Source organism: Thunnus albacares, chromosome 7, assembly GCF_914725855.1.
Source record: "Thunnus albacares chromosome 7, fThuAlb1.1, whole genome shotgun sequence".
Lineage (NCBI taxonomy): Eukaryota > Metazoa > Chordata > Actinopteri > Scombriformes > Scombridae > Thunnus > Thunnus albacares.
The window spans coordinates 8,067,098-8,095,080 of NC_058112.1; the positions used below are offsets into that span (position 1 = coordinate 8,067,098).

General features: G+C 37.4%; 2 protein-coding genes across 3 annotated transcripts in view; both read left to right on the forward strand.

Annotated features, from left to right (window-relative positions):
- Positions 1–11,210: 11,210 nt before the first annotated feature.
- LOC122986099 (C-C motif chemokine 3-like) lies at positions 11,211–13,441 on the forward strand. Its single transcript, XM_044357184.1, has 3 exons — positions 11,211–11,343; positions 12,747–12,870; positions 13,104–13,441. The coding sequence occupies exons 1-3, from the start codon at positions 11,280–11,282 to the stop codon at positions 13,195–13,197; spliced, it is 282 nt and encodes a 93-aa protein (XP_044213119.1). The 5' UTR covers positions 11,211–11,279; the 3' UTR covers positions 13,198–13,441.
- Positions 13,442–16,360: 2,919 nt separating this feature from the next.
- The window catches only part of vps9d1 (VPS9 domain containing 1), a 32,722-nt gene continuing 21,099 nt past the window's right edge, over positions 16,361–27,983 (forward strand). For both annotated transcript variants that reach the window (XM_044356816.1, XM_044356817.1), the window contains exons 1-9: positions 16,361–16,487; positions 18,662–18,734; positions 20,234–20,437; positions 20,611–20,776; positions 21,374–21,485; positions 25,775–25,837; positions 26,635–26,687; positions 27,597–27,684; positions 27,877–27,962. In XM_044356816.1, the coding sequence (XP_044212751.1) occupies positions 16,395–16,487; positions 18,662–18,734; positions 20,234–20,437; positions 20,611–20,776; positions 21,374–21,485; positions 25,775–25,837; positions 26,635–26,687; positions 27,597–27,684; positions 27,877–27,962 (938 nt within the window). In that variant the 5' untranslated portion in view covers positions 16,361–16,394. The remainder of the gene's footprint in view (positions 16,488–18,661; positions 18,735–20,233; positions 20,438–20,610; positions 20,777–21,373; positions 21,486–25,774; positions 25,838–26,634; positions 26,688–27,596; positions 27,685–27,876; positions 27,963–27,983) is intronic.

Below are 27,983 nucleotides of genomic sequence, written 5' to 3' on the forward strand. Positions count from 1 at the left end.
GTTTTGATGCTGATGCTGCTAAATCAAAAATATAATAGAAGTCATACTGTGGCTGATTTCAACTTCTTTCCTGAGAAAAATGTGTTAAAAATACCTCAGTCCTGCAGCATTTTCCTGTTATAACAAGATATTTTTAATATTATTCTGAGATATTTTCTTGTTATTACTGTTCTATTTTTTTTTTTTTACAAAAAACCTTTCTTGTAATAACAACATAACCCAGATGGCAAAATTGCTGTGGCCCATATCCAGCCCACACCTGACACTTTCATGTGGCCCACATACCGCATGGAATGATGGCACTTGGGCAGTCCACTCCTGTTTGCCAGATCCGGGTCACAAGCAAACCATAGCAATGCCACATGTAAACCAAAAACTACACAAATAAACCAGATCTTGCCTACATCTGAACCTCAGTTCATTTTTATTCTGGCCCTGATTGGGCCCACATTCCATATCCTCATCCAGCCCACATACCGCGTGGAATGATGGCATTTGGGCAGTCCACTCCTGTTTGCCCAATCCTGGCCACAAGCAAACCATAGCATTACTGCATGTCAACCAAAAACGAACCAAATAAACAATATCTGGCCAAAATCTGGACCACAGTTCATTTTTATTCTGGCCCTGATCCGGCCTACATTCCATATCCTCATGTGGTCCAAATACTGCATGGAATGATGGCACTGGGGCGTTCCACTCCTGTTTGGCAGATCTGGGCAACAAGAAAGCCATAGCAATACCGCATGTCAACCAAGAACAAACCAAATAAACAAGAACTGGCCCACATTCCTAATGTTTATATGGCCAACATCCTGCATGGAATGGTGGCATTTCGGAAATGCACTCCTGTTTTCCAGCAACAGGCCTAGCAACATTGTTTTCGCAGTCACCACAGTCAACATGGTTTGCTAATTCCAGGACCTGTGGATAAAGCATTTGTATGTCACTGGAAAGACAGCTGCCTTAAGCTGTGCAGCACCCAACAAGGTGCTATCAGTTAATCAGTTCAATTGGGTACATGTGGGGTTCAACCCTAATTGTACCAAACAAGGCAGTGGAAACCAGTTCTTAGACTAGAGGTGGGGACTGTGGCTGGACTGTTAGGACAATGATCCCTGGACTAACATGGAACAGTAAATTCCATGTTTATAAGAGGAGGAGGCCAGGGCACACTTTGCTGTAGAAAAATAATCTTCTGGGAGCATTTCCAGAGAATCTTACCTTCCCAGTTGTAAACATCATCGGTGTGTATGCACCTACACGGAGCTTCACCTCTAAATTTTTATGATTAATTTAGAACCACAGTAAATCATATCATATCATATCATATCATATCATATCATATCATATCATATCATATCATATCATATCATATCATATCATATCATATCATATCATATCATATTGTATCGTATCATATCATATCATATCATATCCAGATTAGCCAGTTCTGAGTGTGCCGTATCTTGGCCAAAACTGGCCCAGATATGTTTTAAGATGACCGGGCCACATTGGCTGCATCATATGTTGGCCACCGCAGGCTAACTTGCAAATTAGTCAGTACTAATTGTGCCACATCTTTACCTATAGTGGCCCAATACTGTTCAACCATATTTGGGCCATATTCACCATTTCAAATATGGGCCATTCTAGGCTCATACCCTGACTAGCCAGTTCTTACTGTGTCGTATATTTGCCAGAACTGGCCTAGATATGTTTAAGATAAACGGGCCACATTTCCTGCATCATATACAGGCCACTTCAGGCTCACATTCAGATAAGCCAGTATCAATTGTGCCACATCTTAACCTAAAGTGGCCCGATAATGTTCAGCAATATATGGGCCATATTTACTATTTCAAATATGGGCCACATTAGTCTCACATAATGACAGCCAGTGCTGACTGTGCCATACAATTGCCAAAAGTGGGCCAAATTTGTTGTATAGTATTTAGGCCAGACTTGCCATATCATATGTCGACCACTTTAGGTTCACATCAAATCAAGCCAGTGCTTACTGTGCTGTATCTTTGTCAAAACTGGCCTAGGTATGTTTTAAGATACCATTTTTGGTTTACACCCACATTAACTATTGTCGACTGTGCCAGATCTTTGCCAAAGGTGGCCCTCATTTGTTTTGTGATATTTGGGCCATATTCACTATGTATCACATATGCGACTTTAGGGTCACATCCAGTTTACACATCACCGAGAGCACCGCATCTTTGCCAAAAATGGCCCACATTTGTTTTGGGATATTTGGGCAATATTTGTTATTTTACATGTAGGCCACTTCAGGCTCACATCCATTTTGTCCGGGCCAGAAGAAGGTCAGCAGTGCCGCATCATTGCCTGAAGTGGCCCACTTCCGTATGCTATCTGGGAAACTATTGCTTTATCTTTTTGTATCACAAAACTTTCCTGTTATTTCATAAAATGAATGTATCTCATTTAAACATGTGTTTCATTCTAACATGGTAAGTTGGTAAGTTGTTATGACAACATCCAACAATTTTTTGAGTGATTACTGTAATAAATATGTTTTATATGGATTAAAAACAATATGTAAAACTTCTTATGTTGGCATAGAATAATAGGAAAGCAGCTCATAACTATAACCTAATAGCCAACATTAAAACATCCTGCCACATAGATCAATCATGTTGTATGATTAATGAATCATGTTATATAACTGTTCTAAGGTACGGTGTGAAATAAGATTGAAATGAAACTTAATCATAAATCAATCTAACACTTTTTTTAGCTGATGTTGGCTACAATATCATCCTTATAGGCACTGAGTGGATCTTTTATGGAATATGGAATTTTCTTGTCATAACAATTTACCAACGTGTCATATTATAATGGGAAACATTTGATTTAATGAGATACATTCATTTTGTGAAACGATAAACTTTTTCGATATAATAAGATTGAGCAGTATTGGGAGAAACGTTTCCTGTTACAATGAAATAACAAGAAAAGAAAGTACGTCATTATAACATGAAACTATCTTGTACAGTGAAAAGGATGTCGTAAAAACAGGAAAATGATTGTGTTCAAACGAGAAGAATTGATATCGAGCCTATTATTTTTTATCATGGTGGCAGCAATACGCTGTAATATCTCAATACTTTGGCCGTCTACTAATTTTAGTAGTAGTAGTAGTCAAAGGGTTTTGGTTTAGCGTATGGTGATGCCTATCATTTCCCTTCATCTGATGTGAAATATCTGATTTATAACTGGCGCTGTATTTTAATACTCTTTCCACTACTGTTTGATACTGACTTGTGATAGTATTTTAACATATCACAGAGGTCAAAATATGGTGGATATTGTCTCTCACACACCCATCTTCAAATAAGAAATGGTCTGCATGTGTTCTGTTTTTCACCCGGCAGCAAGACAAATTTCCCCTTGCCTACGGAATAAAAGTTGAACTATAGAATGTAAAAAGCTCAGTTTCTTTCAGTGGTAGCCCATTTACAGATACGTATATGCAAATCAATTACAGGGGATGATTATGAGGAAATGGATAGGGTTGCAAATGCATGCATGGAAATGATTGAAATAGGTCAGCGTTGCATTGCTAAACCTGGGTGTGTGTACATGTGTGAAAACAACTGCGATAAGATCTTGTGAACATCATGCTAGCTCGATCACTTTGGTCTACACCACAGATTTACATAAAGGGGAACTGACTCATGAAGAACATGAACAACTAATGTAATTTACCCTGGAGGAGGCAGAAACCAATATCTATTGGTGGTGGTTTGTATTTATTTGATTTAATTTTTTTCTCCATTTAGCCTATAGTTTATCTTCTCATGACATAATCTAACAAAAATGCACTGAATAAACATTTCCATTACAAACATCTACCAACTGGAAAGATTTCTATTCTGAAAGGAGAAACGTCATCTGGACAGTAACTCCTGTTAATCTACAAATGAATCATCCATCACACATACTGTACATTATGTCATGTTGCCGTGTAGGCCTGTAAGAATCTGATTACATTTTGAACTTTTAGCCTTTTAAACATGGTTAAAATGTTACCAGTTACTTTACAGGTTAGAGAATGTCAGAAACAATTTAGTTCATTTAAGATTACTCAAAAGTACAAAGAGAAAGTAAAACTAACATTAACTGCAAGAGTAAAGCTAATTAACAGCTAAAAGTTGTATTCTCTGTAATTCATTAAAGGAACACTTTGACATTTTGGGAAAAATGTGAAGTTGCTCCCTAGTTAGAGATCAACACCACTCTCAGCGTTGTCTAGTAAATATACAGTACTGTGCAAAAGTTTTAGGCACTTAAGATGTTTAGATTCTTATCCGTAATGCAATACCATCAGGGAGGTGTCTAATTGGTCCCAAATTTATTCTGCAGCATGACAACGAACCCAAACATATAGCCATAAAGAACTATCTTCAGCAACAAGAAGAACAAGGAGTCCTGCAACATATGGTTTCGTCCCCACAGAGCCCTGATCTCAACATCATGGAGTCAGCCTGGGATCACATGAAGAGACAGAAGCAGCTGAGACGCAGAAGAACTGTGGCAACTTCTCCAAGATGCAGGAACAACCGACCTGCCAAGTACCTGAAAACCTCTGTGCAGGTGTACTGAGAAGAACTGCTGCTGTTTTAAAGGCAATGCTGCTCACACCAGATATTGATTTCATTTAGGGTTCTTCTGTTTTCTGAACTTTGTATGAAGTTAATTTATACATAAAAACTATTCATGGCATTATTTTTGAAAGCATCCTCACTTTACTTTTAGTCCCTAAAACGTTTGCACAATACTGTATGTAGTAGCTTAGCATACAAACCGGAAAATGTGTAATTTTTATTCTCTTTTTTTTTGTTTTTGCGTGGTTCAAACAAACAGGATATAATGTTTCTATTTGTGTGCTTTAGAGGTGCTGGTAGGTGGATTTTGTTACCTTTGGACAGCACCAAGCTAGCTGTCTCCCCATGTTTAAAGCCATAATGCTACACTAAGCTATCATACAAACATGAAAGTGGTGTCAATCTTCTCGTCTAAGTCTAGGCAAGAAAGCAAATCATATTTCCCAAAAAGTGGAACTATTGCTTTAAGAAATAGTTATGACCAGTAAATATGTGCCTCTCTGCTTATTTTGGCTCCACTTGCAATGTGATTTAAGTTGATTTTGCTAATTTGAACCTATGTTGCTATCTGCTTCTGTAAATGTAAGAGGTTAAGTTCACTTTTTGAGAAGATTCAGAATAAAATGTCTCTTTGTTAAGTACGAGAAATAAAACACTTTACATAATCTAAGTAAAATGAGTCTTTGTTGTTTATATAGTTTTGTACTGTTTCTGTGGGTATTGTTTAAAACCTCTAAAAGTGATGGCCTTTCTGCTGTCTAAACATGATTAAGATGTAAATGAGATAAATGCAGAACAGACTCTTGCTTTCTGTGGTTAGTATTTGTTGTGGGAAGCCAGGGGGGGGGAATTCTGTTTCTGACACAATGTAATTTCCACAATGGATAGGATTTATATCAATGCAGAGCTACAGTAAGAGATGATCGCAGCAGAAGACAGAAGAAGATCATCATCATCATCTTTTCACTGACAGCATCATGAAGACTCTCTGCTCTGTTCTGGGACTGCTGCTGCTCACCGCCTGCTGCTGCAACGCCATGCGTTTAAAAAGATGTATTGCTGGTTATGTGCACTGTCTGAGTAGAATGTATTTTGATTAGGGTTTGACCAAAAGTCTTAGGTTTCCAATTTAGGCCTGAATGATGAAATAAAAGCCAGTCTGTGGCAAACTACAAGCACAGAATTACTATCTGGATAGCCATTGAGATTTATTTCCTCTTCCACTATTGATTTGTTAAGTTTTTTTCCTTATTATTGAATACATGTTATGTGTCATCACATGGATGTGGTGAGAATTTTTTTTTTTAACTGAATTGTCTTTTGCTGCTGTCCAAGTTGTGCGACGAAAGTCAAAGGCAAAGTCACCTAGGAGGGTCCAGGAGCATGCCCCCCCCAGAATTTTTTATTTTGACACATTCTGGCCATGATTTTTATCCCTGCCAAAGACATCAATTTATGCATGAAGAGTATAAAATAAAACATTTTACCTTCAAAAAGTATTCTACTAGTGATGGAGTCCTATTTCTCTCCTTACTGTTCAAAAACTTTTAGGCCTACTTATTTTAACTATCCAACTATATTTTAGAATTAAAAAAAACCAAATATCTGTACTTATCGTCTTATATCAACTTTAAAGGCAACCAGAATCAGTATCATTGATCCTGTCCTCTGTCCTCCTCCCTCTGCTGCTGAGGTGATTCACTGCTGCAGGTACCACAGGTAGAGTGGAGGGGTTGGTTTGTCTCTGCCAGCAGCTGAGTTTACAAGAATGTGCCAAATTTTAAGATATGTGGCAAAGTAGTTAAACAGTTAGACTACATACAGATATCTTTTGCTTTAGGTGGTTGTGTAAAATATAGCAGTGGTGGATGAGAGACTGTGGACAGAGCAGATTGAAATATCGCTTTCTACATGTTTATGCATGTTGAACAGGTGTATTGATAAAGTATTGGCTTTTTACTCATGAAGATTTTATTGCACTGACAGTAACAAGCATAGTTGTTATCAACTAATTTTCACTTCACTGTCTCCACTGCAGTCTCTTTTCTCTGCTGTGCTGTTCGCTGGCTTTGCTCTGTGTGCGTATGTGTGTGTGTGTGTGGGGGAATTCAGCCCTGACACAGAGAGCAGAGGAAAAGCACTGATTCAAGAACCGGTAACATCGGAGCTACTATACTATGGTAGTACTACTACTACTACATTATACTAGTAATGTACTATACTACACTGCTTAAATAATTTAGCCCCTGGGCCCATCTAAAAGTGGGTTCTGGTACCCATCCCTACAGAGAAACAAGTGCACATTAAATAAAATTGCCATACCTTTGATTAGTTTGGGGAAAAGACATGTAAAGCAAAGCATATACAACTGCGGGAAGCTAGAACAAGCGTTGATGCTTGGAACAACATGCGCCTCTTTTCCCTGCTGTTAAATCATATACAAAGTGAAAGGCAGAAATGTCGTGGGAGAGTAAATCTTTTTTGTGTTAGCGGTAAAAAAATAAATGGACTATGACAGAACAAATAACTCAATTTTAACCGAAATCCGTCTGTAGAAGGAGCTTTTGCACCCATGTGTCATCCTACTTTACACTTTACACGTCCCTTTCATACTGGACTCGCTTTTAACTGGTGTATAACCACTTTCTGTGACTGCTGTCACAAGTAAAAGCCGGATCAAGTAGTTTTTTTGCGCGAGGGCCCAGAAAACTGTCGGACATGGCTACTTCATATTACTGGTTTGTGAAGTTGTTAAGACTACGCGGTAGCAAACAATTGCGAACTTACACATTCAAAGCAACATTAACATTCATTTGGTGTAGTTTTTTGGCTACCTAATGAATATAATTTCAATATAAATTCTCTTTTTAGCTACAGAAATAACTGCCAGTTGATGAGAACTATGAGACTCAACCATACAGTAAATGTTAGCACTTCAACTTATTTTGTCCAGAATAAGGAAAAAAAGGTATATTGTTGCTTTATAGTTCAGTTTATTATTCACACTGGCTTTTTACAAATGAGCTAAGAGCTGACTAACCACAGACTGTATAAAGATGGACTAGTACCCTTTGGTTTGCTTTGGAGACAGTTTGAATCCCATAGTTGCAGTTTATGGATGACACCACCTTTTCCGTTTGTTACCTATCACGCCCTGGAAACATGTCCCACGACCTTGTACCCAAGCTAATGCTAGCTTACTGGGAACACTGAGCGCTACAAATTTGGGCTAACATTAGCTATTTTAGCTAAATTGTGCTAACACAGCAGGTATCCTTATTAGCTACAGTAGTATCCTTATCTAGTAACATTAAACTTAGTGAAATATTGTGACAATAATCTGACTCAGCGCGAGCCCCGGAGCTGGGGAGAGCAGCAAGTGAGCCAACTGTCAATCACAGCTGTCAATCAACACCCACATGGCAGACATCAAAACTACTATAAGCCTAATCATTTCAAAATGACCACCAGCACACTCATTAGAGGGCCTGAATTTACAGATTGAGGCCATAATGACTCGTTGAAAGAAATGACTGAGTACTAGAGCATTTCAAGAGAGAAGTTGATGCTTTTTGAATGGGAGTCAATTGGAGCATCTAGTGGCTGCCGGTGACCCTTTAAGGGATTTCCACATTTGCTTCAGCCTCAAGTCATGGTAGTGGCCACCTGAGACTAACAGATAACTCATCGATTGGACAGTTTTGGTGATGTAATTTTACTGCTTCTTATGTTTTTATGTTCTCTAGTTTAACAAAGAGCTCAAGAAAATAAGTGATTAAGAATATTATTGGTATTAATAGATTGCAACTCGACGGCATGTTATGAATGACAGGTAGAAACACGATTAAAAAGAGGCGTCTTGTTCCGCAATATCACAAGGGGGATTAACAACAAACACTGACTAGGACACAAGCACAGCACATTGCGGCTTTGACAGCTTTTCACTTTCTGACTGATCACGGAAAATATTAGCCCTGTTTGAAACTGTTTCTTCGACTGCATGGAGACAACACACCTGTCTGTCATCCCAGCCGCCACACGTTAACATTTATGACTGACAAAACATCCACAAAAATGATGGCTCAATTGCCCCTTACGTTGCTTGACTAAAAAGAAATTACAGAAACTAGTTTTGCAGAAGCTTTATATCTGAAACCCTTATCCAAATTGCATAACAGCTTTCAGGCTAGTTGAATCAAAATGTCACTGGCTGACCGGATAATGTCTTGGAGTTTGCTTAAATGATGACAGTTCACACACTTTAGTACAAATTTGATGCACTAGTACCACTTGACTATTTACATTATTTTCATTCATATTTTCTGCTTCTTCTAAAGGTTGAAATTGGTTGTACTGAGTGAACTAGGTTCATGGCTTACAAATAAAGATTGTACTTTTTTCAATGATATGCCATCAGCTTTGCAGATTAATGACATTGTTGATGTTTTTTTTAACATATTTTTTAAAAGAAATTTGCAAATGTACAGTGCAGACAATTCACACAATTTGCAGCAAATCTATATGTACTGTATTCAGCGTGAAACATTTCATGCTTGTGCTCTCATGCACAAGATAACATCGCAAGCTGTCTGTTGTTGTGATAAGATCAGTAAGTTTTTAATATGACTTGCAAACTTGTTACACAACATGCTGGTTCCAGTATGAAGTACTGTTGATCTCACACATTCTACAGTATTCTCTCTGTCTCTGTGTGACCACACGTAAATACACCAATTATAACTAAACCTCTAGCCGTCCTGATAGCATCAAGTGGGTAAGGTGCAATGTGCAACTTTATCTTCATGTCTCAGTGGTGGCATATGTCAACAAGAGGGGGCTCTTTATTTTTGATCTAACCTGGTACTGAAAGGTTGTGGGGGAATTTTACTGTAGAGTTGATTTGTTTCAAAATAAATTTCGAAGAAGTAAAAATCATGACCAACACAAATCAAAAACGACCGGAACAATTTTCTGGTAGGAAAAACTGCTGTCATGTTTTCGAAATGTGTATTCAGTAGTGTTTTCATCAACAGAAACAAAACTCCACTCATCCACATGTAGGTGCAGAAGCATCAGGGATGATATCTCAAGGCCTCAGTAATCAAAACTGTATATGTATATCTGTGTATCTGTATGGCTAGAAGCCTGTGAGAACCTATGAGCCTATGAGTCGAACTGGTTCCTATCTATAGCCTAGTATATATACTAGTTGAGAAATGTAATGAGGAAAATAAGAACTTCAGAGATCCTAAAAACTTTATTCACAATGACATGAGCTCCCTGTAAATAGTGTAATATCAGTTATCATGCATAAAGCACACTAAATATGGAATGCAAAAGCTATAAGGCATAAAATACTTGGAAACATTATTGGTACAGTTTATTAATTGATAGATAACACACATTTGGGGAACATGTATTTTTCAAATACTGAGAATATGTTTCTTGCATATTCTCTTGCAAATGCCTGTATCAGACTGGTATTTTAGACATTTCTCAGAGGCAGAAGACTTTCAGTTAAAGTGAGACTATACTGTTACTTTTTGAAGAATAAATAACACATTCTTCCTTTCACAAATTAAAAGTTTAATTCATACGCACTTGGTACGCACTTTCAGCCACTTGGTTTAGCATATCTTATTATAGTGACTTATGTTAGCAAACCGTAGATGGATATTGCTGTGTGACTGACTCAGCCAATGATGATTTAATCACTCTTCTCTTATCGTACACTTTTTTCCTGTAATTGTCACTAACAGTAACTGTCTAGGAAGAAAGTTATGTAGTTTCCAAAGAATCACATTTTGGGTTAGCTAACTGGAAACAGATGAAAATCAGAAATGACACTCAGACACTTCTAGATCATGAAAGGTCTGCAACTAGCTACCCAAGAAGCTACAGGCCAGAAGAAGTAGCTTGGGCTCAGAAATCAGCAAGATAATAGATAATTTAAGGTATGCTTGAAACAAACTAGCTCAAACAAAGTGAAAGGCAAAAGTGTTTATAGCTGTTCTTAATGGTCACACTTGAAGGCAGGGTGAAAAGACTGCCATTACCATCAGCATCATCATCATCATCATCATCATCATCATCATCATCCTTGAATGACAAGATGGCATTTCTTTTGAATTGGTGAACACATGGGCCATCATAATAATAGTTTACTTCTCTCTTAAATCTCATCTTTTTCAGTGGGATTCAGACTCAAAGTTCTTCATCGCATCTAAATCAAATAAATGTATATTATTGTTCTGTCTCCATTTTAAATGCAATTTACTGCTATCAAAAAATCAGAAAGGCAATAGGACTTTTTACACAGCAATATCAACACTACGAAACTAAAGCAGATGAATTGAATACAGCCACCATTCATTATTATTAATTATTATTTAAACCTGTGCTTTCCTCACTCTGACAAAATGTCTGCTGTGAATAACAGTTGCTTGGTGCTTCTTATCATGCTTTCAAAATGGTGTGGTGTCCCTCTAACTTCCTGTCATCCAAAAAAACAATCACCATCAGTTTTCTTAGAACTGCTATATGACAGAGATTATATAAGCAGATAAGAAGTGCAGTGATCAGAGCAGATCACTTCAGACAGTAAAGACAGAACAGGATCATCAGATCTACATTGAAGTCAACATGAAGACTCTCAGCTATACATTGGGACTGCTGCTGCTGCTCACTGTTTACTGCGCTGCCATTCGTAAGTCTGTCTACTTTCTGGACCTGACAGGAGAGAAATGACATTTAAAGTGACATTTTCTGGATGAAGTGATTACTAGTCATTTTTAGTACTTCATGCAAAAGATTTAAAAGAGTGAATGGTAAACCTCAAGTGATATCTGATTGTAAAAAAAATGTTTTAACCACCTCTATGTGAAAAATCTAATCTGTTGACATCTTTGATTCTCATCATGAAACATTACTGTAATCTTCTGCTCTGCTGGTTATGTTACTGGCAACTGTGAAGTCAGGGATGTAGGCTTTTAGAAACACTGAGGTCATGAGTCCATTTCCCTCTGTGCACCACCATCCCTGACCACTTAAAAAAAAAAAAAAAAAAAAAAAAATTGGATTTTTCAGATTTACAAGATTAAATTAATTGTTCAATTACATATTGAAGAAGAGAAATGGACAATTATTTATTTATTTTCATGGCCTAAAAGTAATTACATTTGAATATACTGATTCTAAAACTACTGGAATCAGCTTATAAAATGCCCACCATGAGTAAGTTTTTAATCGTAGAAAGTTAACTTCATCCCATGTTCCTAAAACCCTTAACAACCTAGAAAAAACACATCACCTCAGTGTCCTGGTACATAACTACGACCCTGTGTTCTTTAATGGAGTATCAAAGCCACATTCAGGGAAAAAAAAAAATAGATTTCAAGGATAAAATAATAATATTTTGAGATAAACGTCATAATGTTACAAGAATAAAGTCATAGTTTTGATTTTAAAAAAGCTATAATATTACAAGAATAAATCTTAGTTTACTCAGAAAAAAGTGATATTATAAAACAGTCATGATAGTTCAAGAGCAAAGTCATAATATTGCAAAAATGAAGAAGCAACTTATTCTAATTTAATTTTTTTTCTCAAAATATTTCAACTTTTCTCTCAAAACATTGCTGATTTTGCAAGTATGTATGTTTTGTAGTAATAGTATGACTTAAATGTAGACAGTGGCCCCTAATACTCCATTGTAGTATACGATATGACAAAAGGCTGAAATATATAGCTAATATAATGTGCATGATATTTAAGCAGTTCTATCAATTTAAAGAAAAAAATTTAAAAAAAGAAAAGAAAACAAGAAGAAGAAAATTAAACAATGATATACAGCCTTCCACTGACACAGCTCTCTAATGTTTTTGATAAAACCATCACAGTTTCAGCATTTCAGTGATTTATAACAGAAAACTCCAATTAAATTTACTTCACTGAATTTCCAGTTGTAACTAAGATGAATTCACAGAATTTACTGTGTTCACTCCTCACAGTAATTAACGCAGAAACATACAAATCATATGCTGACTTTTGTATATTTAGGTCAGTGAATGACTGTGTAGCACTAAATGACCCCTTTTGTTTTGTTTCCAGCTAATGCAGTGAATGAAATAGCACCTGGACCATGCTGCTTTAAATTCTTCCCGGGAGCGATACCGCAGCAGGAGATTGTCTTCATCACCAAGACTCACAGTAGATGTCACAAAAAGGGATTTGTGTACGTCCGTGCTTCACTCTGACACTTGTTTATGTTCCCAGTTTAGCAGATTGAGTATAATGGTCATGTTTATCCAGTTTTTGTGTGAGCAAAAAACAGGGAGAACGAAGACAATAAGCAAATATATCACAAATAGTATCACATCAAATCCTTTGTTAGTTGCAAAATCTTTGAATATGATGCCAAATAATATTTTTCCAGTTCTAACTCTGATGTTTGTGATTCTTCTGCAGGGTCAGTGCTGCCAATGGGAAGGAGATCTGTGTGAAGCAGAATGTGCGCTGGGCAAATATAGTTTACAATAAACAGCTGGCCATCAGAGCTTAACAGTCCTCAGTGTTAATGAGCAAACATCTCTGACCGATCAACTTCCAGCCATGATAGAACTGTGTCTGAGTTCAACAATCTGTATTTCACATCTTTTTCCAAAAAGCTTTGCAATGTGACATTTTTATGCAGCTATGGTTTTATGATTAATCACATGAACCCCTTGTTTTGCTTTCTTCTTAATCATTTAATTTCCTTTTTCTGTTGTTATATGCAATAATGGAAAAAATAAATAAATATGACATAAATTTTTGTATGTAATTTTTCAAATATATGTGGCTGAGAACTGTCACAGATTAGTGACACATTTACATGTATCCTGGTTCTCTTTTGGCTGGACCGGCCATGGATCAGCCCTATAACCACGGTTGTCAGAGAGTGAGTGACTGAGTGATGAAGTTAAGTCATTGGTTTGGCCGGCCGTGTTGGAGTTTCCTCATTGGCCGTTGCTCTTTCAAAATTAATTGGCATAAGATGATAAAAGCGAAGGACAGCAGCGTTTCTGCTCTGACGCTCTCAGCTCTGGTGTTAAATGCGGTGAAGTCGGCAGGTGCGCTTGATTTGACTGTAACTGCTGTAACCAGGCAGAGATGAGCCTCCTGAATTTGCACCCAAAATGCAGTCAGAACTTTCATTTACAATTTTCACCACAGCCTCGATGATTATCGACCGGGAAAGAGGCAGAAAAAAGGTGCACAGAGGCATGAGGGAGAGCGCACAGTTAAAGCACCTCAAATAATCATCATTCTGACAAAACACTCAATACAGAGTGAAAAACAAGAGAAATCCGCAGAGTGAAACAGATGAAAGCAGGGGGAGTTCACAGATAGTTAGTTATAATTAGAATAAGTTCTCTTTCAAATCAAACATCCCAAGATATGAGTGGAAAGTATTGTTCTTGCAACTGCATTTATAACCTTTTACCCCATTTCGCACGCTGACCATACACAGTCCAGCCTTATACTAGGTTTTGACCTAGTCTTGTTAAATTTGTAGTGGGTGCAGAGAGTGTGAAGCTTTTGTTTTTAAATTAAAAAACTAATGCCAGAGATGTCGTTATTGAGAAGATGTCACAAAACACTCAATCAGTCAATCAGGGCCAAAGTGAGAAAAAAGAAGACAATTCCAGTTTCTTGATATGTTTTGAGCACAATAGTAATACTGCAACATGTTTTCCCATATTCCATGAGCTAATCTTTCAGCATAAGTCATGCACATCTCTACCTGATTATTTTATGATTAATGACTAATTATGATTTATTTTATGGGGGGAAAAAATTGTAAACATTATCGAATCTTCACCACATTTAGTTCATAAATGATTTGGATGCAATCAGAAAAAGTTTCTCATTTATTTATTGATATACCATAGATTGATAATCACACTGAATTATATTTACCTATTATTTATACTCATCAATATGAAAAATCATTTTAGAAGTCTGGAACCATTTAGCTTTTCATTTTCTCACAATTGGTTACAATATCTATTTCTTTGAGGCAGGGTCTATTTAACTTAAATAAAGTGCTGTAACTTAAATTCTCTGTATAAATGTAAATGATAACAACATGATTGCTATAATAACAGTCTTATTAGTCAGACTCACATGAAATTTTGCACAATTCATTCATGTGACATAGCCCTGTCACATAAGTGGACAGAACTGAGAGAAACCCTGGTTGCCATTAGCCATCAGACATTGTTAATGTTGTTAGTAACACTGTGCTTTTCCTGCTATGACAAGTCAAAATGTCTGCTGTGAAAAAGGATCATCTTCACCAAATTTTATATATAACATGTTTTTGATTTCTCATCTCTCATACAGTTACTCCATAACTGGTTGACAAGCTCTTATTTTTGAGCCTGTGATGCATTTACAGCCAAATTTCAGCAACACGTGTCAACTCAGAACCATCCTGTACATGGTGGTACAGTAATATTGTTTATTTAAATGACCATAACTCAGTGGCCATAAGCAGTTACATATAACAGCTAAACTGTTATATTTAATGAGTGACTGGTCAAACATGGACCAGTCACCTATTCATAACATTGAAGCCTATAATTGTAACATACTATCTTCTTTACAACCAACTGCCAACATACCCATCACACTCTCTGGAGTAAAATAATGGCCAAAGAAAATGAATACTGTAAATATGTATTTGCCACATAGGAACTGACTTCCTGATATGCTCTATACTTGCTGTCCAAAGGATATTTGAAAAAATAAATAAATGTATTAAATCTTTATGGAATAATCTTTGTGGAAGGACGGGGGATTCATAGGCACTTTCAGGAGCAGTAAAAGTCATTTTTTAAAAACTTTTTGGACCACAGAATGTTTCTGAGGTCAGCTGATGGATGAAATGACAGAGAGATTATGTATCTGTGAATAAGGTACCCCTTCACTCAAAAATATGTTTTTCTTCTTGTTCTTGCAGTTGAATATTTTAGATTCAATGCACAGAATGATGTATGTGCAGAGTGTGGCACTGGAAGACTGTTTTCACTTTCATCTGCTGAAAGTGGAAAGTTTCTCTATGCTCATTGAAAATCTGATTTTAAGGAGTGGACCTACGAGCTAGTTTGTAGAACAACCCTTGTCCAATATTCAACTTACACAAGTGTGATGTGGAGACTTGAGCCCTCCAGTACACAAACACTGAGAATGGACTTTACATTGAAGTAGGAGACGTCTTGTGTCCAGCAGTTTATATTTACATATTTATAGATTCTGGGATTTTGAATGAGGGAGAATTATTTTATTTTATTTTTTGTGTTGTCCCTCCTTGATTCTTTTTATATTGTTTTACTGCTGTAAAGTGTATTGAGACATAAATAAACTTTTAACTTTGACTTTGAGAAGAAGGAGATGCTATTTTAAGGATTTTAACGTGGTAATTATAGGGTTTTTTTTGTAAAAACCATATCAGACACACATTATTGTTCCCAGCAGAGTATTTTTATATGACGTAATACATGTCTGGAGTATAGACTGTAGGTCTGGAGGGGACGTTTAACCTCTTTTCACCATTCATTCACCATCATGTATTAATGCTATATCAGTGCTACTCCGGTACAGTAGATGGCGGTGTGGACCTTTAACATTTGTTTACAATCCGCCATGACTCAACACAACGAAGAAGAAGGAACGAGAGAAGGAGGAGAAAGAAGAAGAGGACCCGGACCAACCATGGCTACAGCTGATAGTGGCCTGAAGCCCCTTCAAAATGCCATGAAAATGGCCAAAGTAGCGATACAACTGGACGGAGGGAGCAAACATAAGGTAAAGTGCTATATTGCTTGACTGCCAGATAACAGTCAGATTTAACCGCACAGGAAACAGAGTTCATGTAAACAGACGGAAGGGGGCGGGAGCTGTCAGCTAGCTAACCTGTCACTGAATGTAAACACACCTGCTGCCACCTCAGAAACACTCAAAACGTTAATCTTATTCTATAAGCTTCACTTGTCATTAAATGCCCACACTTCTAATTTAAACTTTTTTTTTTTACTGAATATTCTATTGGTTAATTTCACTGATATAATTCTAGACATAAGAAAAAGTAGCTTTCAGAAGCACCAGAAGCTTTGTCATTTTTCGTTTTAAACGATTTACTAATAAACACTATTCAATAAAATAAAGGAAGATATAAATATTAACTTTTTAAATAAATTATAGCCATAAACTATCTCAAACATGACACCGTAAATAATAACTGATATAATATCACCATCGACCTGCTCAGAGGAATAATAACAATGATATTAACAAAACGTTTTTGCCTCACCTTGTAGTTACTATAGTTTAATGGTAAGATGGTGTTCTTAAAGAATATTTACTTTTTGGCTGTAGTTTTTTGTAGTCGGCATATTCAGCTTCACTACAACGAGTAAAGATATGTTTAAATTTGACTTGTTACCTATTATCATGTCACAGCCATGTCATAACCTCACTGTGACAATGCAAGCAAAGGATTTATTATAAATTCAGCAGGCCAACAAAAACAAGCGTGTTGTGAAGTGTGGTGGTCAGTGGGATCAGTGATGTGAGTGCATGTAGAGTCTAGATAGTGTGATATATATGGTGTATATTTTAAAATGGACTGCTCTTAATAAGCTTTTCTACCTTAACGTTCACCCATACACGCACACACACACACACACACTAATGTAATGGTGGTTTAGCTGCCATTTATTTTAGATAATATTTATGTATTTAAAAAGTAATTACCAGTGAGACCTTAATCATCAAATGGAATTAGATTACAAACAGGTTGCTCCTTTCCCTTTTCACAAGGCTCTGTTTGTTTGTGGGATAAATCATTAATTTCAGTCCCATGTTTCAATTAATCTGTTAATTTATCATGTTACACAAATAACAGAATGCAAGTTTCAGTTGAGTAGTTTGTTTTTCACAAGGTTCTGTTTTGTAGACGTTCTTCAGTTGTGCTGTGCTGTGTGGTTTTTCTGTATGTGTGTTTTGTGATGTTAGGGCAGATCATCTGCTTAATCAGTTGGAGTGAAAACATGTGTTTCTCATCGGATGCTCCAAGCAGTGAGTCACTAGGCAGTGTCAAGTTGAGGGAGGAAGGGTAAAACTCATCTGCAGTAAATTACACTCTGTTAAACTTGGTGCACTCATGGCTGTGTGGGTGTGCCCATAAGAAATGGGATTGTCAGTAACTGAGAAATCTTATCGTAATGTTTGTTTTGTTTTCTCTTTTCTCCAGTTTTAAGTTATTTTTGTTGCATTTCCAGGGGTTTGTTTTTTGCCTCTGTTTCATTTATAGTTTTGTTAGGGTTTGTTGTTTAGGATAAAGAAGGGGCCAGGACAGTAAAACAATAACTATCCATCCTCATACCCACTTGTCCAGCTCCGGGTTGGCGGAGCTGTGGGAGGGCAGGTCACCAGTCTATCATTGAGCTTAAAACAGTGACAAAGTTTAAAATAAGTGCCAGCGATTTCTCAGTAGGGCCTGTAAATAAAGAAAACTCAATATTAAAGAACTGGAAATAACAGTTAAGTCGTGAAAAATAATGACTAGCCAGTAAAAAATAGTTCTGGTGTTGAATCGACTTTTACAATGTAGGAAATAAATGTTGAAATGGCCGGTCATAATCACCAGAGTGTGTTTACAAAATTTGGCATTGAGACAACCCAACAAGTGAACAACCTCATAATAATACAACACATAAATGGTCATTTAAAACTACCATAAGATGCAATAACATTGTGGAAAAACAGGCCAGCAGATATAAACATAAATATTTTATAATATCTTTGTGTTGTGAACCAAATTAAATCTTAAAATCTGTAAAAGTCTGTTTTGTCAAGTGTATTTTCATTGCTGAAAAGTGAGTATTATGTCTTAACATGAGCAGATTTCTAATTAACATGACATTGACAATTGATTGTTAATGGAATGCATGAGTATCTCTGTCTCGGTCTCTCTGCAGGAAGCTTACTGTGAATACCTCCGGACGATCAACTACATATCACATGCACTTTTGGAGGAAGCTGGGTCACAAAGTAAGATCTGAGTAGTGGCATATATGACTGACGATCAAGATATATACTAAAATACATTACGATAAAATATCTATCTTTTTTATTGTTTTCTCTATTACTTCCTTTGTATGTTTACTCAATGTTGCATTGTCATCCAGTGGGCCTTCAGTCAGCCTTTCAAAAACGAAACTCGCCATCTCTCCTCCTCTTTATCTCTGTTGAACAGTTGGTCCTGTGGTCAATCTTACAGGAAACGAAACTACTGCTACCTAAGTTGTTTAACTTGCCCCTAAACATTGTTGACTGTGATAATGTATTACTGCAGTATTGTCCTATAAATGGAATATGAAACCAAATCCACAGTCCTCCTCCTGTGCAAAAATGTATTTAAAAGTTTATCTGAGGCTAGGAATTTGGTGCTAAAAATTTAATGTGTCAGATATCCACTTGATATGACTAACTCAGACTGCTGAAGCCTCATATAAGCTTCACATCAACTTTTGCATTTTGCATTTTCCCACAAAATGAGTGTGTGGACACACTGTGGATCTTGGCCCCCATCACTTACATTGAAATCATATTTGAAGGGGATCTTTTAAGACAGACTTGAAAAACTGTGAACGTAACCTTTAAAGTTGCATCAAGCATCATCTCAGCCCTCTGTAGACCTCTGGTGTCCACCAGTAGGAACTGCAACATTATGATTAATTTCATTGGTACTGATCAGCAACCCTGTCAAACAGACATAATACACTATGTTCACTTGTTCTGTGGTGAAATTTATGTTGCAGCCTTTTCAGTTTGATTAATTTGACTTCTAAAGCAGCAGTAAAGGCAAGACAGCCCACTGTGTCAGTGAAATCTACATTTAAGAACAATATTATTGACTTTTACTTTTTACTTAAAGATGCACTGTCTGATTTTGCTATATATTAGAAAATTAGTGTATATATTTTTAAGTATTATATATTAGAAAAAAGGGAAAACAGAAGAATACATATAGAAGCATATGCATAGATACGAAGATATGTTACATACATGCATATTTTAAGTAAATAAATAAAGTTTTAAAAAAGGATGGAGGGGAGGAAAAAAAGGGTAAAATGAGCAACATACTGTATGTACTATGTGTACTGAAATCACACATTCCTTTGATGTGTGTATCTGATATATTGCAGTAATACAGTGCATTCTCTCTACTAGACCACAATGATGATATCATATGAGCTGATAGGTGATTAATAAAGCAACAGAAAAGCCTCTGAGGTTTGAACATTTGGCAGACTACAAGCAGCACCCCGCTGCCAAACTAGTTAATCATTCTAACCAGACTTGAACTAATCATCTTGAACACAGTAGTTGATTGTTAACACAAAATTGAATCAGATCTCCGATGCCATGTGATGACGTTTAAATCGTAGACATGCATTAGATGAATCATCCAGGAGGGCCTTTTCTTAAAAACAAAATAACTTCTTGTGACATACTTTTTCTTCTCTTCCTCTCTGTCCGGGCCTCAGAGGAGAAGGAGATGGTGGCGGTGGAGGGGGAGCGCATGTTGAGGTTGGCTGAGCAGTGTTTGGAGCGAGCCAAGTCATTTATAGGAAAGAACGCTGACCCCCCTGACCTTTCTGCCTCCGCCTCCGCTTCCTCTTGCTGGTCACCTGGCCAATCACAACCCCATCAGACCACTGTCCTCCCACCTGCTGTTGCCACAAACACTGGTAAATATTTTACTTCTAGTCAGAAGCTCTTTTATAAACTTCTTTATATCACTATTAAGCTGGAGTCTGCCCCGGGAGTCACACATCAAACTCAGCCAATGTATGGCCATGTGATTTTGTGCTTTAAGCCAATCACCACTTTGTGTCTCTCTGTCTCACCTCTACTGTCACAGTCCCTCCCTCTGACCCTCCTGTTGGCGCAGGGCGTAAAGCAACCAGTCCGACAAAGGCCGGTCACCGCAGGGTGCTGTCAGATGGTGGCGGGGAGCTCTCCCCTTTCCTGCCTCCTGAAGTCTTCCAGAGACTGCAAACAGTGGAGTCACAGGACAGAAGCAAAAAGTAAGGGACCTGTTTTTATCAAGGAGAGCAAATATTGCTACATTCAATCATATGTTGTCTGAAGGTAACAGCACAGCAGGGATAACATAGAGATTTCCAAGAACCAGTCAATTCCAGATCCCTTCTACATAATGTTTTCAACCGACCAACCAATTATTTAATGCCTTAAATTTAGTTATCTACATTTTAGACCGATGGTTGGAAATACAATCATTAATACGATTTCCAAGGTATTAAAAATGTTGCTCAGTCTTAATGCTATCTTCCTGTTCTGTTCTCTTTAAACCTTGGGATATTTTTATAAAGATAAATAAGTCTTAAATTCAAAGTCACATCAAAAAAATCTGCAAGATTATTACATTGAACTTGCATGTGAATGTTGTTGGTGTTTGTAAGAGCTTTTTATGATTGTCAGCTTTGTTGACTTGAAATATTCACTCTTAACTGATAGTAATAAAAATAAAAATTATAACCATGTCATGCTGACAGTTATAAAGAGATATTGGTTTATCTGCCTTTGACACACCCCTTTATTAACATATTGCTTGTTTGTATTATGTGTGTGTGTGTGTGTGTGTGTGTGTGTGTGTGCTGCAGGGAGCTGACACCCATCGAAGAAGCTTCACGTTTGAACCAGAAGTTGAAAGCCAATTATGAAGCTCGTCTGGCAAGGCTCACACCTGGTCAGGCTTACCAGAAGACGTCTTTGGTAAATGTGTGTGTGTGTGTGCTTTGTGTGTGAGTGAGACAGAGAGGGGGAGAGACAGACCTCCTGGCTCAGGGGTCAGTCTCTGACCAAACACGTGTTGTTTACATGAGCTAAAGGCCTACTAGAAGTTGTTTTCTAGGAATTCATGTGCAATTTACTGGCCATATCACCGTCTTGACGTTGGAACAGTGGGTAAACTGGAAGATAAATTAATTACATGATGTATTATAGTACAACTTACAGTTTTCAGAAATGCCATTACATTTTGAGGGTCATGTGCCATGCGCACACAGCATTACAGCATTACTAAGTTTATATTTATGGACAGGAGCAAGCATCACTGTTATATATGAATAGTAATGAATCAAATTACTGTTTAGATAAATAGTAAGCATCATTTTTGAAACTCTGCAAAAACTTGATTTTGAGGTTTTCAGGGGTCCTAGGTGTTAAAGCTGGAGTGTGGCACCTTTGTCTCCCCCTTCTGGCAGTGACAGTAATTACAAAAACACTGCTGACACATGCCAATGTCATAGGCTCCGCCGTGACTACTCCTACTGTTAATAGGGTAGGATAAATTGTTTTGAGTGTCACACAACCCCCCCGAAATGACTCGTTTCACTATCAGAATGTGATCCATTTGGTCCGATAACATTTGGAAAATCTAGAAGAGCCACATGATTAAATTATTTTATCCCCATTCAAGTTAGCAGAGGGCGAACTGGAAGTTAGCCGGCTGAGCTGCGGAAGTCTGTGGGTGTACATGCTCTGCCCGTAGACCACGTGCAGTATGCATTGATCCAGCCAGTGCAGGAATGTCAAACCCGACACCAGATTAAAAACTCTATATACTGTGAAATCCAGAGATTTATCTGGCGGTGATAGGCTTAATCAGCATTGTGTGAACTCGTTTGGCAAGGGCTTGAATGTAACAGAGGTTCATTTCTACGTACAAGTTCCGCACTGCAGGTTTAAATAAGAGGTCCAAGACCTTGAAACCCTTTTATTTTGGACACTGCAAGTAAGCATATATGCCCTTGTGTTACCTAGTGGAAATTAAGGATGATAATTTTATTTAAGAAACAGCGAGACAGAGCAGAAAGACAATACAGAAACTGAAAGGTAAAGTTTTTTTGGTTCTTATTTTATCACGATAAGTTGCTAAATAAAAATAGTGGATAAAACTCTCAGCAACACGCATACTGTGGGTACGTTCAGAAAGCATATACCATGACATATTCAGAGTACCAGTATCAGGTGTCCAATCACAAATCATTTCTGATAAGAATGGTGTTCACTCCAGACACGGTTGGTCCTGTACAGTGTGAAATGCTAGAGCACCGCAGTTACTTTAGACTTTGAACAAGGGTGACATCAATGACAGTGTGTGTAACGTGTATAATATTGAATCTGTATCTGACATCACAGTGTTTGAGTCCATTCTGACATAATTGATCTCCTTCATTTCACTTTGTTTACTGTGCGGCTCCAGAAAGGCATGATATGTGTGACTAATATGATAACGTGCTGTTAAGTGAGTACACTGTTCACAATGGGCGCAGTGCTTAGCGTCATCGAGGCTCAAGCATATGCTATCCTTGTGGTATGTTAAACACTGCAGATTAGACTCTTATGTTGCAATAAAGATCCAAATGATTGGTTGTTAACCTGCCTCCCTCGTGGCCAGTAGTAGCCTGGTAGCCCTGCATCAGGGAAACACAGTAGCTGTGTCCCAGTTCAGGGGCTTCATTCTTTTAAGACTCAATTTCAAGATAGGCAACAAGGCTGAACGCATTTCAGAGGCTTCACCATATGTAGCTAAAAATACAGCCTTTCTTTTGACCAATTTGGAAGATATCATCAGTGTATTTTTTGTGGCCCTTAGTATTTGCGATCCACTCAATTATTTAATGTTTTTTAGATAATCCTTATAAAGTTGGGAAATATCTCTGTATTTAGCAGGTATTTTTCCTCAGATGGATAATAGAAGCCAGGCATAAACCTCAGAGTTTGTTGTAAAATCACAGGACGTTACAGATAAATGGAGGTTATGTATGATTGCTGTTCACTTGTTAACTTTATTTAAGTTGTCCATCATGTGTTGAAGATGAAACTCTGGATCTTGTTCTATAAATATAGGGATCATAGAACTTACCATTCTATTTACCACTTTGTGTCCTTGTGATTTTTTTGTAGTACAAATGAAACAAATGTGTGTTTGTGTAGCAGGCTGCACAGTAGAAGTCAAACAGACATCAATCAATGTTAAAATTGGTGTGCTGTATATACCAGAAAGCAGCATGTCACCGATTTTCTAAATATAATAAGCCAACATGTGGATGAAATATATCCCACCTTGAATGTGCAAATACATTTTATGTCCTTAAATCCTACTAAGAGTAATGGTCCTCTGTCCAAAGGATGGATGGACTGCTCAGTTGAAGAATACTTATAAGACTTGAATCAGTATTTTTGAATTTTCTAAAAATACTTGGTGGGTGATTGGACGAACCATCTGTCTATAACCGTCTTACCTTGCGAGGCAGCTGGATTTGCAACGCTGATTGATCCGAACCACTGGTGGTTTGGACACAAGCGCCTAACTTGAAGCCTGACAAGATGGATTCTCCTGTGATTTTGTGATGTCACGATCTTGCAAATCCAGCTCCCTCGCAAGGTAGCCACATGATTGAATAGGAATAGGACATGAATAGGTTTCTATAGCAGCCACAGGACGCACTCTATCTAAAAAGAGAAATGTTCAGAGTGGCTGTGTCTGGGATCACTGCCTGTTTATAGTTTCTTTAGCAGATTTATATTCAGTCAAAGGTGTGAAGGGATACTGCCTGTGCATTTATTTTGAAGTTCGTGTTTCCGGTGGTATTTCCTGTCTGGTTTGCATGTTGTGTGTTGATGAATGAACTGATGAATGGATACCCGAGGTCTGGGGGGGTGGTCTGTGTAGAAGTCTCTGTACCGCCTGCTTATTTAAGGCTGGATACCGTTTGAGCCGACGCAGCAGATCCTTGTTTCATCACCGTAAAACGTCTCTATTTCCAGGCGGAGAAATGATGGTGAGTCATTTCAGTTGACTCGTAGGAGACCTTAAATTGTCCTGGTTCATGAGCTAACCTGTTTAACGTATCACAAAATATCGCTGCAGTTTGTGTTGTGTTGGGGATTTTTTAAAAATGTTAATGTACCATCAGATACGGAAAATGTTTCGTCGTCAGCTGGAGCTGCGTGCTCACTGGAGAAAACTAAAGGCGTTTGTAAAGGTAAAGTTACACCAGCCTGCTGCGTCACACTGAACTAACTCTCTTTAAATATACGAGAAACGGTCGTTTTTCTGCGGGTCGGTAAACGTTTGTTACTTGTTAAAATATGACTTAAGAAACATTACCAATATTCTTCAACTTGCCAACATACACAGTAACTCTCGTGTCGGTAAAAGTACACATGCAGTCTCTACCCCCAAAACTCAGCCTGTTGACAAGTTACGTTATTTCTTTAATTAATTAATTTTTATTTAGTGCAAGATGAGTGATTAATAAAAAAAAAACACATAAGACAGCAGACAGTGTTGTGCGCGCGCGTGTGTGTGTTGGGGGTTGTCATAGGCTACTTTCAGGGACACTGGTTAAGTTTAGGCAATAAATGGTTACGTTTAGGGTAAGTCTCCTGGAAATCAATGTAAGTCTATATTAATGTCCCCAAAGGTGACCTAGGACAACGTGTGTGTGTAAAGATTTAGAGTGGAGAGAGAAAAGAAGGGGCAAAAGAGAAGAAATAGTTTGTTTTTTTTTAGTGTTTTTAACCATTTTTTTTAATGCTAAGAAAAGTAATATAAAATTTACTTCAGCAGAGTTTGGCATGACACCTTTTCAAGAGAGTTATGTTGGTTCAGTGTAACTGCATGACAGCATTCACAGTAACTTTTATGGTGTTTGGAGACGTCCTTGGTGATGGCAGATATCACAATAGACTTCACACGGTGTTTAGGTGTTTGTTGTAATGGTTGACAGTATAATTTATTTTCTTGTCACTGTCTCAGTAAAGTCAGTTTTCTTATTTTGTTAATAGACACATTTTAGATGGGAATTGTGATGGGTCTATCTTCACATAATGATAATTATAATGAGTTTTTTGTTTTCCCTATATACATTTACCAGGAGCTTATTCCAGAGCTTAAATGTATATGATTACATTCATTAATAAATGGATTTCATTTACATATTGCATGAGTGCATGTATTCAAAGTGATATCCTCTCCTGTTTTCCAAATGCAGACGCTCTCTCTCCAGCGTCAGATGATGGAGAACCTCATCATAGCCAAAGCCAGGCAGGATGCTGTATCCTTCTGTTGTCAGCTTTTGTCCTGTTTTCTGTGATTTGGAAATATTTCCCCATCTCTGTTGCATCATCGGTGAAGGCTAGTCTGTGTTTGAATACTAATACAATTTAGGTTTTCACCATGACAGTGAGCAATGCTTCATTCCCACACCTTATTCTCCCAGCATTTTAAAATTCCTGAGGTGGGAATAGTGAGCGATGTGCAGAAATGGACAGATATTATCAGTCTCAGTTGAAACTAAATATTTAAAAGGAATTTAGGAGACCACTATATCTGCTGACACATTGAGGCATTTGGTAATGCCTCAGATCACTAGAAATTACAATCAAAATATAATTGTGTGCAAAAATAAGGACCTTAGTTCTTATTAAAATGTTTAATTAGCCATGATATATGTGAAGTATTGCTTGGAAACAAGCCAGGAGGAGAGTGAGGCTCATGTGACAGGAGAACATACATTTAACTGTAGATTTATAATAAAATATTGTCTTTCAGGTCACTGGTTGTTGCTGTAACTTATTATGCTTTCTGAATTTCCCTCACTGTGGTTCTACAGCTCACTATTGGAGAAGTTGTACCATCTGTTATCTGTCCCCAGCAAACTGATGACCTAATGACCACAATTTGGCTGTGGAATATTGATATTTACAGAATAGAATATTTATATTTGCTTGCTTTTAATTTAAATCAATGGTTGTAATGATAAGCTTCCCTGTGATTGAAACTGGAAGTCGTTATGGCTTGTAGGGGGACTATGATGTTTGGAGGTTTCCTTAATGTTTGCTGTAACACTAGCTTCAGCGGAAGATGGAGGAGAGAAGACTAAGGCTACAGGAAGAGGCCAACAGGTACGCCTAGTTCTCTCCAAACATACTGAATTAGGTTGAAAGTTTGTGTGTTCTGCCTTCTTTCTTTAATCACCTAAAATAGATGCATTTGTCTATCACGTGTGCCTCTTTACTAACACTGAGAGCTGCTCAGCTCCTTTGATCTGGAATTTTTTACTATCACAACAATTTTTAAACTTGCTGATTTTTACTCAGCAGACATGTGTAATATTTCAAATGGTGCTTTAAAAGATCACACTGAATTATCAGGTTTTTTCTCTCTAATTTTCATGTAGTTTTTGTTTCATGTTCCATGTCTTAAGTTAGTTCCTTCCAGCTTCTCTGAAACCTTGAAATGAAATTGATGTCCTTATGCACTCTTAACGATCCAAAGTGCTCGTCAAAGGCTCCCTCAAGAGTCTGTAGTATTTATCTACTTGTGTTTTTATCTAAGGTTAAAGCTCTCTTTAAATTCTTGGAAAGGGTTTTGTCAATTTTGGAAATCATTTCAAGCCACACTATTTGGGAAAACAGTCACTTTTCCATTTCACCAAAAACCAGAGGGGAAATCTCTATTTAATTACTGGAAATTATTTTGCATCAGCACAGGTAATGTGTAAAATGAAGAAAATTAGCAAACCACTTAAAACTCCATGTGACATACCCACCAACCTCCTTCCCTCATTTAAAACATATTGACTACACAGCTTTAGCATTTGTGTTTCATCCTCACCTGTCCCACCTGTTGACAGTGAGCGCACGACTAAATTCCACATTCAGAAAGTAGAAATTAAGTTACCTAAGGGATGTCCGCTTGTAAAATATGCTGACATTGCTGTTTTTTGACATCAGTTCTCATTTTATCTGTGATTATTGTGAAAGCTTCATATTGAAGTTCCAAAATGAAGCCTGTGTGTTTTTCCATGACAGGAGATTTGCAGCGTCTGGAGCAATGACAACAGAGGAGCAAGAGCAGCGCGTTCTCTATACCAATGTGCTGGAATATGAGCAAGACCATGTAAGTTTACAAGTAATCCTATAAAATGTTAAAAGTGATGTCATCAAAACTCAAAATAAACAATAGATGAAGGTAACAGTGGACCTGATCAATTCTGTGTTAATCAAGTAAATCACTGCCACAACAGTTCAACATTGTGATATAAAGGGCGAGCTTTTATACATTTCTTCATCTTTTTGTTTTTTTGTTTAGGATTGGCCCAAACTATGGAAAGCTAACCTGAAGAAGAATCCTGATGACGTCACTTTAGTATCAGGCCTAGTCTCCTACCTGCTCAGGTAATGAGATGATTCAAATAA